This window comes from Neomonachus schauinslandi, chromosome 14 (genome assembly GCF_002201575.2).
Source record: "Neomonachus schauinslandi chromosome 14, ASM220157v2, whole genome shotgun sequence".
Classification (NCBI taxonomy): domain Eukaryota; kingdom Metazoa; phylum Chordata; class Mammalia; order Carnivora; family Phocidae; genus Neomonachus; species Neomonachus schauinslandi.
In genome coordinates, this window is record NC_058416.1 from 64,071,848 (window position 1) to 64,089,999 (window position 18,152).

General features: G+C 44.9%; 1 protein-coding gene across 1 annotated transcript in view; it reads right to left on the reverse strand.

Annotated features, from left to right (window-relative positions):
- The window catches only part of CLTCL1 (clathrin heavy chain like 1), a 102,218-nt gene that overhangs the window by 32,383 nt on the left and 51,683 nt on the right, over positions 1–18,152 (reverse strand). The window contains exons 10-19 of the mRNA XM_021690873.1: positions 17,433–17,555; positions 15,507–15,644; positions 12,605–12,769; positions 11,838–12,018; positions 10,318–10,481; positions 9,065–9,190; positions 8,396–8,538; positions 7,782–8,016; positions 5,854–5,976; positions 3,293–3,438 (exon numbers count right to left, since the gene is read on the reverse strand). Of these exons, the coding sequence (XP_021546548.1) occupies positions 3,293–3,438; positions 5,854–5,976; positions 7,782–8,016; positions 8,396–8,538; positions 9,065–9,190; positions 10,318–10,481; positions 11,838–12,018; positions 12,605–12,769; positions 15,507–15,644; positions 17,433–17,555 (1,544 nt within the window). The remainder of the gene's footprint in view (positions 1–3,292; positions 3,439–5,853; positions 5,977–7,781; positions 8,017–8,395; positions 8,539–9,064; positions 9,191–10,317; positions 10,482–11,837; positions 12,019–12,604; positions 12,770–15,506; positions 15,645–17,432; positions 17,556–18,152) is intronic.

Genomic DNA, 18,152 nt, shown 5'->3' on the forward strand with positions numbered 1-18,152 from the left:
CTATGAAAAGCCCACAGCGAATATCATTCTCAATGGGGAAAAGCTGAGAGCTTTTCCCTTAAGATCAGGAACACGACAGGGATGCCCACTCTGTCCACTATTGTTCAACATAGTACTAGAAGTCCTAGCAACAGCAATCAGACAAGAAGAAGAAATAAAAGGTATTCAAATTGGCAAAGAAGAAGTCAAACTCTCTCTCTTTGCAGGTGACATGATACTTTATGTGGAAAACCCAAAAGACTCCAACCCCAAATTACTAGAACTCATACAGCCATTCAGTAATGTGGCAGGATACAAAATCAAGGCACAGAAATCAGTTGTTTTTCTATACACTAACAATGTAACTGTAGAAAGAGAAATTCGGGAATTGATTCCATTTACAATAGCACCAAAAACCATAAAATACCTTGGAATAAATCTAACAAAAGAGGTAAAGGATCTATACTCTAGAAACTACAGAACACTTACGAAAGAAATTGAAAAAGACACAAAAAGATGGAAAAACATTCCATGCTCATGGATTGGAAGAACAAACATTGTTAAAATGTCTATGCTGGGGCGCCTGGGTGGCTCAGTTGGTTAAGCGACTGCCTTCGGCTCAGGTCATGATCCTGGAGTCCCTGGATCGAGTCCCGCATCGGGCTCCCTGCTCGGCAGGGAGTCTGCTTCTCCCTCTGACCCTCCCCCCTCTCATGTACTTGCTCTCTCTCATTCTCTCTCTCAAATAAATAAAATCTTAAAAAAAAAAAAAAAAAAAATGTCTATGCTGCCCAGAGCAATCTACACTTTCAACACCATCCCTATCAAAACAATTGGCATTTTTCAAAGAGCTGAAACAAACAATCCTAAAATCTGTATGGAACCAGAAAAGACCCCGAATCGCCAAGAAAATGTTGAAAAAGAAAAACAAAGCTAGGGGCACCACGTTGTCTGATTTCATGCTATATTACAAAACTGTGATCACCAAGACAGCATGGTACTGGCACAAAAACAGACACATAGATCAATGGACAACACAGTCTCCAGAAATGGACCCTCAACTCTATGGTCTACTAATCTTTGACAAATCAGGAAAAAATATCCAATGGAAAAAAGACAGTCTCTTCAATAAATGGTGCTAGGAAAATTGGGCAGCTATATACGGAAGAATGAAACTCGATCATTCTCTTATACCATACACAAAGATAAACTCAAAATGGATGAAAGACCTCAATGTGAGACAGGAATCTATCAAAATCCTACAGGAGAACATAGGCAGTAACCTCTTTGACATCGGCCACAGCAACTTCTTTCATGACACGTCTCCAAAGGCAAGGGAAACAAAAGCAAAAATGAACTTTTGGGACTTCATCAAGATAAAAAGCTTCTGCACAGCAAAGGAAACAGTCAACAAAACTAAGAGGCAACCCACGGAATGGGAGAAGATATTTGCAAATGACATTACAGAATAAAGGGCTGGTATCCAATATCTATAAAGAACTTCTCAAACTTAACACCCAAAAAACAAATAATCAAGTCAAAAAATGGGCAGAAGACATGAACAGACACTTCTCAAAAGAAGACATATGAATGGCTAACAGACACATGAAAAAAGGTTCAACATCATTAGCCATCAGGGAAATTCAAATAAAAACCACACTGAGATACCACCTTAGACCAGTTAGAATGGCAAAAATTAACAAGGCAGGAAACAACAAATGTTGCAGAGGATGTGGAGAAAGAGGAACCCTCTTACACTGTTGGTGGGAATGCAAGTTGGTACAGCCACTCTGGAAAACAGTATGGAGGTTCCTCAAAAAGTTAAAAATAGAGCTACCCTATGATCCAGCAATTGCACTACTGGGTATTTACCCCAAAGATACAGATGTAGTGAAAAGAAGGTGCACATGCACCCGAATGTTCATAGCAGCAATGTCCACAAAAGCCAAACTGTGGAAGGAGCCAAGATGCCCTTCAACAGATGAATGGATAAAGAAGATGTGGTTTATATATACAATGGAATATTACTCAGCCATCAGAAAGGATGAATACCTACCGTTTTCATCCACATGGATGGAACTGGAGGGGATTATGCTAAGTGAAATAAGTCAAGCAGAGAAAGACAATTATCATTTGGTTTCACTCATATGTAGAACATAAGGAATAGCCTGGAGGACATTAGGGGAAGGAAGGGAAAACTGAAGGGGGTGGACATCAGAGCGGGAGATGAACCATGAGAGACTATGGACTCTGGGAAACAATCTGAGGGTTTCAGAGGCAAAGGGGTGGGGGGATGGGTTAGCCCCGTGATGGGTATTAAGGAGGGCATGTGTTGTAATGAGCACTGGGTGTTATATGCAAATAATGAATCATGGAACACTAAAAAAAAAACAACAACCCAAAAAACAAAACAAAACAAAAAACAACAAAAAAAAACGCCCAAACACATCCTCACAAACATTCTTTAACACAATGCCACAGACCTTGAAAGCCCATCTGGCCTAAAAAATAAACCTTACAATTAAATCTTTACAGCGGATTTATGATGTGAATACACTGGTCTGTTTGACACAGAATCTCTGATAATGATTTTTTTTTTTAAGATTTTATTTATTCATTTGAGACAGAGAGATACAGAGAGAGAGCATGAGCAGGGGGAGAGGCAGAGGGAGAGGAAGGAGCAGACTCCCCGCCGAGCCAGGAGCCAGACGGGGGGTTCGATTCCAGGACCCCAGGATCACGACCCAAGCCAAAGGCAGACGCTCAACCATCTGAGCCACCCAGGTGCCCCGATAATGAATTTTAAAGTGGAAATAAATGCTGGGTGTGACCACACTGAAGCATGCTCTATTATTACTTCCAAAGTGTCTGCCCATTCTGTTGTTTCTGCCTAGAATGTTCTTCCTACCCAAGCTCCTACTCATCATGCTTCTATGTTATATCTCCAGCGAGTCATCCCTGATACATGCCCAGATTTAGTTTTCTTGACATCTGTTTCCAAGCTTTGTTCACCATGATTTTGCTAGGGACATAGTAGGCACTAATGAATATTAGCTCCCTTTCTGAGCACTGTGATTAAAGAACAGTGCAGGCCAGAGAAGCAAGATGAAGGACAGATTCCTGGGAAAAGTAGAATTTAGGTGGAGCTAGAAGAGATAGGTAGGACTGAAGATACAAAACACAGTGAGAAGACTTTGGGGAGCAGCCAATAAGGCTGGGCAGGTGAGGTAAGACAAAATTGTAATGGAAAATGAACATCAGGCAGGAGCTTGAATCTGACCGAGTCAACAGCTACCCTCGGGCATACCCTTACCTGTGCTCACTGAAGACCGAGTTATCCAGAACTATCTTCTCCAGCAGCTCAATCAGTTCATTAGGCAGATCAGCTGTCATGAAGGCCTTGACAGTGACCGAGACCTCTTCAGGATCCTGTGTTTCTGACAATGCCATCTGTACCACCTGGTTTTAAATATCATTTGAAAGAACTTGGTTAGATAAAGTCAATTCAAGACTATCTTTGAAGCTAAACAGAAAGAAAGGATTCCTCCATGGCAGTCTGAAATAGACACACAGAAAATAGGAGATTTCTCAAGGTAAAAAGGGAAGGTTGTCTAAAGAAGTCAATTTCAGAGATTTCTGCCTGCTCTATTTGATGATTAGTTTCTCTCTCACATCAAAAGGGCTGCAGACTCATCTCTGCCCCAATAACCATACTGTAAATTTACTCCAAAGCCAATAACACAGTGCACTTAAACAGGCATCTGAAATGCATGTTTGCTTTCATCTTTGTTTTTTTAGGTCACTGTTCATAGCAAATATGGCCTCCATTTCTCTAATGAAGCTCTTGCTAGCCTAGAGTACCACAACTGCTCTGGCCCAGCTCACTTCCAGGCATGCAATTGAGTACACTCTGAGCTCCACAGCCCTCAGAACCATGCCAAGGGAAAGACTGACAAAAAACTGGCCAGACCACCAAAAAACTGGCCACACCACCCCTCATCCAATTACAGGTGTCTCACCTACAAGAAAACTCACAAGTGGGGGAAAAGATATTTTTCCAAAGAGTACACTTCCCAGATAACAGCAGGCTAGAAGGTCAGCATTGTTCTTTGCACTTTGTGCCAGGGGCCTTTGGTGACTTCAGGGTCTATCAGTTTTGCCAAGCTTCATCAAGGGTGGGCAATAGCAACGCATTAATGAGAAAGAACAGAGAACTCAGAGGAGGTATGACATAGATAATATACATCTCTGGCCATGAACTTTGACCCTACAAACAGGAGGGGCTGCAATGGAACTAGAATCAAAGTCAGCCCAGTCAACCTTGCAAGTGGCCACTGTATACTCAATGGCACCATAAGTTACAAAAGTTCTTCTGAGGAGTTTATAATAATCCTAACAGCTGTGCAAAGGAGTTTGAGGAAAGGGGCTATCACAGGAGATAAGTAACAAAAAGGGTGTACTTAAGGGAAAGGAGCACTGTGACAGCACACAGACTCCATCCAGAGTAGGAGGTATATTTCCTGCCATTACGACATCTGTCCATTCTTGAAAACCTTAGAGCACTTTAAATACACACTGGTTATTTTAAGGGCAAAAATAAATTTCCACCATCTATTTGAGTCAACAGGATGCCTAATCTAAGGTTACCTCAGGAAGCTGCTTCCTCTAAGTAAACTTTCCATAATGAGCTTCTCCTCCAGACCTAAAAGCAATCTGCTGCCGTCATGCAGTCCCTCTAATTAGAGGGGCATGGTAGGTGAATGCCCCCCCCAGGAGGTGGCTATGAATATTCAGTCCCAGCAGACTGACAGGATCAGCAGCTTCACACAGACACAGGAAGACCAAGAGGCACCCTCTAGCTTCGGCTCAGTGCAGCATTAAAGCTGCTCATCCCAGGGCCAGTGTAACACAACCTACCAGACGTGCCAGGCAGCTGGACCACACCTGGAGAAATATCTGTTGTCTCTAGATTTGGAGATAGATCTCTAGTGGAATCTAAACCTACTCTGTCCCAGGCCCTTTGCTGCTCAATGTCTTTTGTCAGGTCTGGATCATTCTTAGAGATGGGTAACTCCAAAGTTGATATAATGAGATCCAAAATAACATAGGCCTCTAGCCATCTAAAAGTGTTCCAGAATAAAGTTTATTAAGGAAAAGATAATGGCACAGACATGAGGAACAGTGGACAGAAAACAAGAAGGTGAAATTCAGAAGAGACAGAGGTGAAATCCAACAAGTGCGCCTCGTGGTTGGTAACAAAGGGGTTGGGGGGGGGCACTTTAGTTGATCTGCTCAGGGCTGAAGGCCACTTGTTGAACCAGGGTCCTGTTCCCACCTTGATCTCAGCCCATCCCCAAACAGTGTGGCCAGAAGCCTAGGGGACAATGGGTATGGTGAAGCACCATCTGCTGCCTAAAGCTACAGGAAGCCCACCGAGTGGCTGAGGTCGACACCCATCCACCAGGCTGCACATAGGAGGAACCCTGGCCTCGGCACCATGCCCCCAGCTCTGAGAGAAGCACTGGATAGTCACAAGGGTGCAAGGGGTTCCTCAACAAAGTCAAGTCCAGCTGACACAACCTTGAGAGCCACTTACCTTGTGTCATTGGGGGCTGCGCTGAAAAAAATACTAAGGGTCCAGCATGCAGGCATGCCATCAGATATTCCTTTTACTGGGGCAGCACATCCCCGCTTTGGAGATCAGGGCCAACTCTGTGCCTTTAACCAATAAACAACTCCAGGGAAGATTCACACAACAGTCTGGTCATGTGTCTGAAGATGTGTTAAATACAACAATTCAACTAGTCACTCTGGCCACAAGATGATGAGAGGGCAAAAGGCCTGCATACACATACTCCCATTTCCATTCTGTACCTGGTCGATCAACTGTCTCCTGGATGGGTTGGTCTCCTCAAGGACGTGAGCCCAGAGCTCTGGATCTTTTCTGCGCACCAGGTAGCGGGCCTCACTTTTAAACAGAGAATTCTCGTTGCAAACCTGAAATGAGTACACTAGTGTGTATAACACAGCCAATCAATGGACACTACTTGGGGGACCCACCCCAGTCAGTTCCCTCTGTCCCCGACACTTGTTTGGTTCAGCCAGAGCCCAAGCAAAAAACAGTACTTTGACATGGGATGAGCAGCATCCCAAAGGGGTGACAACGCACTTCTCAGAGTGACAAATTACCTCAAAATACAAGTTTCTCAGTTTATAACAACTCAGAATGGGTATGGCTGTGTGGCAGCTCCTCTCCACATCGGCCTGCTGCCTTCTAAAGTGGCGCTACCCAGCAGAACTTTCTGAGACAATGAAAATGTTCTAGACCTGTGCTATGGAATGCAGTATATGAAGGAGGAACTAATTTTTAAATTTTAGCTAATTTAAATGGTATAATTTAAATAATTTAAATTTGAACAGTCACCATCTCTAAAGTGTTATCAGAATAGCCCAGGACTGGTATAAAACAGCATATATGCTACAACATTTCAAGGCCTATAAACTTTAAAATATGCTTTCACGGATTGAACTTGAGATCCCTTTTTGTGTTCTAATACATCTCCAAGAAACCAACTGTCCACTGGAACATTCCAATGTGTGAGGCACTTGTTAAGGCCTAATGGGAATCAGACTGGCTGGGTACCAGATGCCAGGCACAAGACTAAATGCTGCATGTGTGTCCATGGGCTGCTCACGTGTGCATGGCACGAGGCCAGGAGCAGGCTTGGTCTGGCCTGCCCCGAAATCTCACTGCAGCTTCTCCTTCTGACACAGCAGATCTTAACAAGCATTTTTTTTCTTGTCTCAATTCTGCCTCACTAAAAGGTGATATCTATCATACACCACCTGGTAGGACAGATGGGTGCAAAGATCCCTGAGCGGTCACTGAACTGAGCTTTAATAAAAAGGTAGTAAGTTCAGCCAAAAGGTGGCTTATGGTATCAGACTAACTAAAGTCCCAACTTCACACAAACTGGCTCCCTAGAGACTGCAAGGCAATGTGCTATGCAGACCCGGCCTGTCACATGCATGGTTAGTGTCCAAAGCTAAAGTAGGATGAGAAACTGGTGCACTGCTCTTGAGCTTTGGCTCTGTATGCTTGACACCCTAACAGATTCCTTCCCCGGTTGCTGAGTTTCTACCATGCTGTCCAGACACTCTGAGGTGTCCAGGGCAAAGAGACCAACTGCCTACAGATCTTACAGTCAAACAAACATCAGGTGCACCCACATGAGATTTCTGGAGTTTTAGGTCACAAAGTTAAGTATGAAACTATTTGCTACTTAAGTAATAAAACATGTAGATCCAAGCCAGGGCAGAGGTAAGCAGACCTGAGGGGGATGTTCCAAAAAGGGGCCAGTAAGAGCTCTGTGGTTGGGAAGAGCTGGCAGAGGGCACGTGTAAGAAGCTGCCTAAGAAGAAGAGCAGGAAGTGCAAGCACACATAGGACGGAAGCATTCAGGGTGGAGAGGCAAGAGGGGAGGCAGTCAGGCTGGTGAGGACAGGGTTGTGGTTCACAGAAAACCTCCTGAGTCAGGCCAAGGGGTTCAATTTTGCCCTCAAGGCTAGAGGACTGTAAGCAGAAGGCTGACAGGTCAGACTTGGGCCAGCCAGGTTTACAGGTACAATATATACAAACAGGGCATAAGCAGGTAGGAAACAAGGCATCTGAATTACAAGGAAACCAAGTTTATGGAAATGTAGCACGTGATCTGCAATTGTGGGGCTCAGAGGAAGCCTTCATGAGCCCCCAATGATGAAGCCAGCGCAACAGCTGGCAGCCAGGTGTATTTGCTGCCCACCTTGATGAGCTCAAGGTCACACTGCCCCCGCTCGAAGGCAACACAGGCCAGATGCGGGTCCCGCTTCTCACAGTAGCGGCCCACCACGCGGCTGTCATAGTAAGCGTTCTCTCTCAGGAAGCGCTCGGGGCTATTGTTGCTGTCGATGTAGATCTTGGCAAGTGCATTGTGAGTGGCAGGCTCTTCACAGCCTTCGTGACTCCGGGACTCCAGCCAGGGAAGCAGCAGCTTTAGCCTTTGAAAGAAGGAAGAGCAACGTAAAAGTCTCAAAACTAACATCTGAAACCTCCAGGGCAGACCCTGAACTCTGAAGGCTGCTTCTAGAAACAAACAAAAATCTCACTTCGTTAACCTCAGGTTGTTTTAGGGACCAAAACAGACTTGAATTCCAAACAGATTTCAATTGTTAAGTTTTCCCCAAAGATCTATAGTACCAATAGCAAACAACTCACTACTAGATCTAAGATTCGTTGCATGAAAGACCAGCCACAGAGACAGTTAGTCCTGGGGCCTAGAGGCTGACCGAAAAGGGATCTTAGAGAATTAGTCATAGACTTAGCAACAAACACTAGAACCCAAGGGCAAGAGAAGATACCAAGCTAGGACCCCCTTACCTGTTTCTTTTTTCTACTTCAGTCACCAGCTCATCAGTAGAGAACTGTCCTCTCACCACCATGATTAAGTTTTTAATTACTTCCTCAGAACAATCCACATCAAGCAGCCCTCCAACCACAGCAGGGATCCGGCTAGGGTTGACCTAGAATGGTCAAGGTGGTGACTTAGTGCTGCAGGCACAGGTCGCTGCTATAAGTCCCCCGTCCAGGCCTGGACAGTGTGGCTGTCTGAAAGGGCTCCTGTGGTGGACAGAATGCGTATTTGAAGCTCCAACCCCTAATGTGACTGTATTTGAAGATGGGCCTTGAAGGACATAATTATGGTTCACTGAGGTCATAAGGGTGGGGTCCTAATCAGAGAAAAGGCCATATAAAGGTACAGCAAGAAGGTAGCCATCTGTAAGCCAAGGAGAGTGACCTCAGAAAGAACCAACCCAAGGTGGTGGGGTCAGCACCTTGATCTTGGACTTCCAGCCTCTAGAAAATGTCTACTGTTTAAGCCATGCAGTCTGTGGTATTCTGCTGTGGCAGCCCAAGCTATGATACCATCAGTCTCAGACACATTCAGGGGTCAAAGGCAGTCTCTCAGGTGTAGGCTATTACCACCAACCAAGGCACAAAAGCAGCCGGGTGTCACCTGGGAGCTGGCAGTGAACGTCCCAGTAGTACCTTCTGAACGTAGATCTCGATGTACTTCTGCAGGTTGTTGCGGTACAAGTACAGGACGAGGTCATGGACAAAGTCAAACCGATCACACACAATGATGAGGGGAAGCTGGTCTGTGAGCTTGGCCTCCTGTGTATTGGGAAAGCACAGAAACAAGGCATGCAGTGAAGACCTCACAGAGCCAGACTGCATGGACCATGAATCAGCACAGAGATGGCACTGCTTCTGTAGGGAGTGGCCCCAAGGAGACTCAGGATGAGACTTTGTTCTAGATATGCTATTGTTTCAAGGTATCTGCTTTTGGGGATATAGCGTTTGCCTTGGGAAACAAGTAACAGAAAGGTAATACTATTTGGTTAAAGAAGAACTCTGCTACATCTGGCAATAACATTGCAAATTGGTCCAAAAGCAAGTATCTTCTGGGTTAAGACAAACAGCTCATTATGTATAAATGTAACCCAGACCCAGCAGCAGAGAGTGTAGGCTACTTTCGAGAACACCTGCCAATAAGGGCTGCCTTTCCAGACAAGGAACCATACTCCACGGAACATCAGCCAACAGTGCAGGGGGCTGCCCCCCACTCTACAGTCCACCACAATAATGCCTCCCCTCATTTGGCCATACCTACATGACACTTCTCAGGTGCCCTGCACCCTTGCAGTTCTGGGTGTGGCCATGTGACCTAGTTTCCTCTAATGGAATGGGAATCAAAATGCCACATGCCACCTGCAGCCTCACCCATAAAAACCACCAGTGCTGGCTCTTCTGAACTCTCTTTCCTTCTTCCAGTTGACTGGGAAGGTGACATTCAAGGTGGTATGCTGAAGATGGCAAAGCAGCCACCAGCCTGGTCCTTGAAAGATGGTGGGAAAGAAAGCCACCCCACTTAGGTCCACATCCACCCCCTCCTGTGCATGAGGAAGAAAGACACTTCTTGCTTTTTATGCCCCTAGCACTGAGTAGCTTATTTGCTTCTATAGACTTTCCTAACCTAATTAACAGGGGCACAGTTGGATGTTGTTGAAACATAATGCAGCAATAAACTAACTTCCTCTACTCACACATCAGATAATTAAGAGCATAGCCTCAAGGATTGGAAAATGAGCAGTGGCCTCCTCCAAGAACTTTGGGCCACAAAGCAGAGTTCTGCACTAAGGACCCAGGGAACATTGATGGAGAAAAAGTCAGCTTTCTAAGTCTTAGGCAGCTGCCTGATGGTTTGCTCAAGGAAGGAGGTGACACCTAGACATCCTTACCTTCAGGAAGTTCTTCACCCGCTCTGGGTTGTAGCAATTACTCTCCCGGCATATCCTCTCCACCTCCTTGATCTGCCCCGTCTTACAGGCAGCCTGAATGTATTTCAAGTGCACGTCTGGATCTTGGCTGAAGTTTACAATTGAGCCCAAGAAGTAGAAGAGGCCTACAAAGAGAGATTGTTCCATCTTATGCCCTCATAATATCTACCTGCCTTTTCTACAGTCATAGTCCATCTGCCCTTGATGGCCCAGCCTACAACAATGCTCCACTCTCCCAGCTCACACAGCCCACTCACAACTTACAAAATCTATGTGAAGTTCTGCCTTGGCATCTCCCCCAAATAGCTAGTCAGATTTCCATGAAATTTGGGAGGTATACCTGAGATGTTCTGATGTGAAATACTCTATGTGTATGTATGTGGAATCCTTCTGGGAGGCCCAGGCACACCCTAGATGGTCATCTTCAAGAATAATTCAAACTGAGGTAACCTAAGAGGGCTGTGTGACTACCACTCTAAAAAGACAAACCAGGAAGAGAGGAAAGCAGAGGCTTTCAATGGGAGCCTCCAAACAGAGTCTGCTCCCTGACACTGAGCTGCTGGCACACATGGAGCCACTGCGGACTGGGGTGCAAGGTGAGTCACAGAGCACCATTATTCATCAGAGGCTGACCACCTCCTGACTCTCACAGGAGCCAGCCAGAGGTACTGGTGACAAGAACAGGACAGGATACTCCAGAGAAAACCACATTCCCTGAGGAGGTCTTTAGCTGTAACCTGGGGGAAGGAACCAGAACCCTGAAGGAGGCAGACAGCTCCCACCAACCCTACTCTACTGCCATCTCCCCACCCACATAACCTAATTGCTGTTGCAGCCTTTCCTGCAATGGCGTCTTCTGACGAGGGGCAGTTCCCTGAAGGCAGGTCTTGCCTTCACTCCTCCAACATCCCAGCCTCACTAGGCCCAGGACAGTGGCTTAATACCTTGTTGGACAAATGCTCAGTTTCTATCCCTGCCCCAGCCAGTCCCCAGCAGACCCTCACCTGGGAAAGCCATCCCCCCACCAGCACATTCTCGATGTTGATGCCCACAGGAGGGCAGAGGAAGCCAACCAGTCAGGTCTGCAAGCCCAACAACCACACACCACTGAGCCTCCATGGGGCTCTTACTCAGAGGAAGCCAAAGGGGCTGCTCCCTCAGGGCCAGGCACTCCAGTGTTACTGGCCCAGATTTTCTGGTGAACACTCAGCAGAGTGTGTGACACAAAGATGCTCAGTTCCACAGAGGCTCCAGGGACACAAGGGGGATTCTAAGCATCCCCACTCCAATACCAACCAACTAACTGCTTCCTTTGCAAATGCCAAAAAAGCTACCTAAGCTGGGTAACACATACCAGACAGCAGAAATCTTCTGCCATTGACCAACATATCAGCCTGGCTGGAAGGAAGAATCTGAGGTTGGGCAGGCAGACACCGACACCCGAGGAGGAGGTGTAGTTGGCTAGAGGCTGTGAAATTTACCTTCGTAACTCTTGAAGGATTCAAAGAGCTCCACCAGGGACTGTGTGCCCAGCTGCTCGTGGTACTTGGAGGCCACCTGCACACACAGCTGAAGGTTCTGTCTGATGCTGGCAGACAGCAGAGCATGAAGACACGCCAAAGAATCCTCCACTGACAAGGAGCCAAAGAAGCTGACGAGCCACTGGGAAGCAAGGAAGAGTTGTCCACACCTAAGTACCATCCTAGATGCTGCCAACACTGGCAACATAACTGGGTCAATTTTTCCCACTGAGTGTGAAAAATATAAAGAATCTTCACTTGAAAGGACTGAAAAGCAACTATTCCTTGTGGTAAAAAGTGGAAGCCAGGAGTTAACTTCAGATGAGACACTAACGTCAACTATTCATCAAGCTGTCACAGACCCTGCAATACCCCACAGTTGATACAAAAACATATTCTGTAAATGGAATGCAATACCAATTAGCTTCTGCTAATGGTTTTAGACAACCTTGCTAGAGCTGTCAATGTTAACAGGTTCTCTCTTTTGGGCTAAGTCAAAGGTAGACAATGGAAAGAAAGAGGTAACGTGAGCCCAGTTGCGTGGGTGAGCCAGTGGGGCTTGTGTGTGGGCTGAATGAGAATTGTGTATAGCAGTGACAAGGCTCATGCACAGGGAAGACACATACCACAGTCCCACAACCACAAACATAGGGAAATTTTGGGAACATGTAACCCTAATGACAGGTGGGTGCCATCCACAACAGGAGTGCCCGAAGGGTGCACCATACCTCGGGATTGAGGAGGTGAGTGTGGACCACAGCCCTCTTGATGTCGTAGAGGTCAGTGTAGTGCTCCAGTGCACGCTGCAGGAGGCCCGCCTTTTCACAGAGCTGGGCAATGTGGGCCCGATCATAATGAGTAAACATCTGATTTCCAAGAATGGCATCTGCAACCTACGAAATGGTGAGGTCAGGAAGAAAGCCTGAATGGTGGCAATCACTTTTTAAGAGTAGCTGCTCTAACTATGCCCCCAGGGCACAGCTCCAGAAAGTACTCACAGGAGAGAGGGATTTTACCAGGTCCAGGTCCTTGCCCACCTCCAAGCAGAGCCCTAGCCAACCCTCTAAGTCACCTGAGGCTCTTTGAACAAGGCTCTGTCCTCCTAGGGTGCAGAGTTGGGTATGTATAAAAGGCTGAGGCTCTGCCCTAAAGCATGTTACTGGGATCAGGCCAGGCTACTGCTCTGGCTTTCAGCCATCATATTTGTATGGTTTTCTATGGCAAGTCAAGGTCAATGTGAAGGCCTCCTTCTTTAATGAGCTCAATCCTTGGACTAGCAACAGTTACAATTAGCTGGAAGTAACAAATCCTACTGGCATTCACTAACCTGCTCAATTTGGTTAAAGGCAGAATTAGTGTGTGTGTGTGTGTGTGTTTTGGGGGGGGGCATTATGTTTGAAAAACAACTAACACTCCTGGAAAGAATTCTGATGAGGCTTAATATCATCTTTAAATAAGCAACCTCTGGACTAAGAATGAGTGAGTCAACTAGCAACCTTGCTGCCTTGTTAAGTGATCTGACCCTCTGTAACTACTAGTGAGTCTTGATGAGACATGCTCCTGGGTGTCACCCAGCACACTCTTTTCCATTCCTTCCAGGATGTGGAGCACCAGTCAAGTATACAGTGACCAGAGACCTAGTCTAACATCATGCTGCTCCAGGGTAATGCACACTCTGGGCTCCCTAGAGAGGAAACAATCCAAACAATCCAAACTGACAGCACAGTTTTGTAATATCTGGAACTTATCTGATGCTCCCCACCCTTTGTTTTCTTCAGAACTTTACTATCTTTTTTTTTTAAGTTTCCCCCTTATTATAGCAATAGTATCATTTAAAGAACTCAGAAAACACAGATGTGCCAAAAAAGAAAATATCATCCAGCCTCTGACATCCAGAGAAGACTGCCCAATGTTCTGGGCGTTGTACCCAGCTGTGCACCCATCCAGGCTGCCCCTCTTTTGGGTTTGGGCTCTTCTTACAGTCTATCTGCTCAGTTCCTGAGTGGTGTTTAGTTTCTGTTTCAAAGCTCATATATTAAAAGCTGTCATATATAATCACCAAGTCATAAGAGTTCAACAGAACACCAAACAGCAAATTAATAGTACTTTTGTTTCCTAGAGGTGGGATATGGCCCACACAAGAGCAGCTAACTTGTGAATTGGAATAACCTGAAAACACAGAACAATATAATTAACATAGTGTTTCCTAATCACAAAACAATGCATGATTATAAAGCAAAAGAAACTGGAAGACAAATAAGTAAAGAACAAAGTGGGGGCGCCTGGGTGGCTCAGTCGTTAAGCGTCTGCCTTCGGCTCAGGTCAAGATCCCAGCGTCCCGGGATCGAGCCCCGCATCGATCGGGCTCCCTGCTCCGCGGGGAAGCCTGCTTCTACCTCTCTCACTCCCCCTGCTTGTGTTCCCTCTCTCACTGTGTCTCTCTGTCAAATAAATAAAAAAACTTAAAAAAAAAAAAAAAGAACAAAGTGAACTGTGATCCTGTCCACTCAGACAACCATGGTTAACAGCTTGATGTAAATTTCTCCAAACTCCTTTCCTGCATACATATCTAAAATTAATCAAAAAAAAGCATATACATGTGATTTAACATACCCACCCCCCAAATTTCAGTTCAAAAAATGCCCCACCATAATCAGCTACCACTTCACACCCATTTAGGATAGCCATGATTTTTTTAAAAACACACACAGAAAATAACAAGTGTTGGCAAACATATGAAGAAATTGGAACCCTCATATATTGTGGTAGGAATATAAAATGGCATAAATGCTTGGAATACAGTATGGTGGTACCTCAACAAGTTACATACAGAATTACTAGATGATCTGGCAACTCCCCTTCTGGTGTATGCCCCAAAGAGCTGAAAACAGGAATTCAAACTGATACTGCACACCAATATTCACAGCAGCACTATTTGCAACAGCTACAAGGTGAAAGGCAACCCAATGTCCATCAACAAGTAAACGGATAAACAAAATGTGGTATATACATACAATGGAATATTATTCAGACATAAAAAAGGAATGAAATTCTAATCCACACTACGACATGGATGAATCCTGAAAAGAATATGTTAAATGAAACAAGCCAAACAAAAGGACAAATATCATATGAATCTACTTATATGAAGTATCTAGAATAGGCAAATTCATAGAAAAGGTAAGTAGAATAGGGGGTTACCAAGGGCTGGGGGAGGGAATGGGGAGTTATCACTTAATGGGTACAAGATTTTCTGTTTGTGATGATAAAAAGTTCTGGAAATATATAGTGGTAACAGTTGCACAATAATGTGAATGTACTTAATGCCATTTAAATGTGCACTTAAAAAAATGGTTAAAATAGTAAATTTTGTTATGTATTGTATACTTTACCACAGCAAAGAAAAGAAAACAGAGAAGAACAGAAAAGAGAAGAAAAGATGCCCCTGTTGTAATTGTTTCTGTGAAAGTTTTGCACCAAGGACTCTGGAAAACTCTTGCAGGAAGGTCCTAGAGAATGTCCACTGAGGCACAAGCACCCAGCCCAAAGGCACTGTGTTTAGGTGTGCAAGTCCACACAGAAATGAACAGGTCCTTTGTCCCCTGTTTTCAGCCTAGAAATGGCACTTGCCTGGGGTGCATGAATCAGGTTCATCTCCAATAGGCGAGTCTGGAGGTGCCCCTCAGCTGGGCGATTATTTTTCAAGGCATCCAACAAGAAGGAAGTACACTGCTGAATTAAACTGTTTTCCATGAGAACATCTACAATCTGAAACAGACAGCAAGCCACATTTTTACCCAAAGGAGATGGGTTTTATTTTCCTATTAAAATAGTTCCTGAAACTGAATCTCATTTAGAAATTCAATAATTCGTTCCTTCCTTTGCATTTTTAAAAAGTTTTTATTTCTTTTAGTAATCTCTACATCCATCATGGGGCTCAAACTCACGACCCTGAGATCAAGAGTCTTCTGAGTAAACCAGTAAGGCGCCCCTCCATTTTCTTTTATTATCAAAATTCAAGTAACTCATGGTCATTATTTATTAGGTAATTTTGTGAAATTATATCACTGATGTCATACTCACCAACAGGGCATTTTACTCAAGTAGATCAAAGGAAGTACTTTTATCAGTGTGAATCCCCAAAATCCTCTGAAGTGATTAAAGCAATCTTAACAATCCATTATTTAAATCAAATCCTAGAGGCCGTCAACACCTGGTGTCTAGCCCTTATACTCTCATTATTTAGGCACAGTTAAGAAAAGGCAAACATTGACTTAGATAACAATCATTAGAGTTAAGTAGATATTAAAGAATAAGCCTTAATACGAAGTGAAATATAGGTAATGAACTTACTAATTGTGTAACTGTTTCCATGTTTAAAGTACAAGAAAAAAGTTTATATTAAAAATACTTTAGAGGGCACCTGGGTGGCTCAGTCAGTTAAGTGTCTGCCTTCAGCTCAGGTCATGATCCCAGGGTCCTGGGATTGAGTCCTGCATCAAGTTCCTTGCTCAGTGGGGAGTCTGCTTCTCCCTCCCTCTGCCTGCCACTCCCACTGCTTGTGTTCCCTCTCTCACTCTCTCTCAAATCAATTAAAAAATACTTTAGAAATATGAAATATAATCTAGACGTAATCTGGAGTTTTCCTTCCCCTTGAGATCTATGTAAATTTGGCTCAAACCCCTTAATCATGATCTCCAAAATCCCTGCAAATTCCATGATATATGAACCCAGTATGACTGCACTTGTATCTATACAGGTTGTTGGTTTTGCCTTGCTTCAAGCTTTGTTACATATCTCTGTATTTTTTTTTTTTTTTTTAAAGATTTATTTATTTATTTATTTGAGACAGAGAGAATGAGAGAGAAAGCACATGAGAGGGGGGAGGGTCAGAGGCAGAAGCAGGCTCCCTGCCGAGCAGGGAGTCTGATGCGGGACTCGATCCCGGGACTCCAGGATCATGACCTGAGCCGAAGGCAGTCACTTAACCAACTGAGCCACCCAGGCGCCCTACATATCTCTGTATTACCCAGAGCCCTTTGTACACAGTTTACTGAAGGTAACTGGACATGTGTTTATATCTAAACACTAACTACGTTATGCTAAAATAATAGTCTCACGTTCACCTAACTCCAGGTTAGTCAGACACCCACAAGATGAAAGTCTACAGACTCAAAAGCACTCACCATAACCAGGTATGCAGGCAGACTTCAGGTGGCCTCAGTCAGCAGAGGATAATGAGGTGGGGGTAGGGTGGGGCTACCATTCTCAAATGACATCCTCCACTCCCCACCACCAACCACCACACAAAGAAATAAGATCCTCACAACTTGACACATGAATCCTCTAAAATACTTCAAAACAAAAGTAAATGACAGGTATTCAAACAATAAAAGACTAGAAGACAAGCTCCCCTGGTACATCAGATTTTTTAAAACTGGAAGATTAATAGCAGACAAAAGAATCAAGACACTGGTAAGAGAAAAACAAAAGAGAATCTTCTTGACAGTTATACAAGCCACAAAAAGCTGTCCCAAACAACCAACTGATGCTCACCTGGTCAATGTTGGCCAATGGCTCTTCCTCTCGCACTAGCATTTGAGAAAACTGCAGGCCCTGGTCTGGACTGATCCTCATCACACTCCTCAGCAAAAAGATCCAGTCTGGGACATAGCCAACCTAGAGGCAAGGGAACGCCCATCAGAAAAATAAATGAGGGGCACCTGGGTGGCTCAGTTGGTTGAGCGACTGCCTTCGGCTCAGGTCATGATCCTGGAGTCCTGGGATCGAGTCCCACATCGGGCTCCCTGCTCAGCAGGGAGTCTGCTTCTCCCTCTGACCCTCCCCCCCTCTCATGTGCTCTCTCTCTCTCTTTCAAATAAATAAATAAAATCTTAAAAAAAAAAGGGGGGGTCCCTGGGTGGCTCAGTTGTTAAGCGTCTGCCTTCGGCTCAGGTCATGATTCCGGGGTCCTGGGATCGAGCCCCGCATCAGGCTCCCTGCTCAGCGGGGAGCCTGCTTCTCCCTCTTCCGCTCCCCCTGCTTGTGTTCCCTCTCGCTGTGTCTCTCTGTGTAAAATAAATAAATAAAATCTTAAAAAAAAAAAAAAGAAAAAGAAATGAAACACTCTGAGTGGTTAAGAAAAAAAATAAAGCTCCCATCCTTTGTTCTGAACTTGTGTTTACAAAGAAATGAGGAGCAGGGCGCCTGGGTGGCTCAGTTGGTTGAGCGACTGCCTTCGGCCCAGGTCATGATCCTGGAGTCCTGGGATCGAGT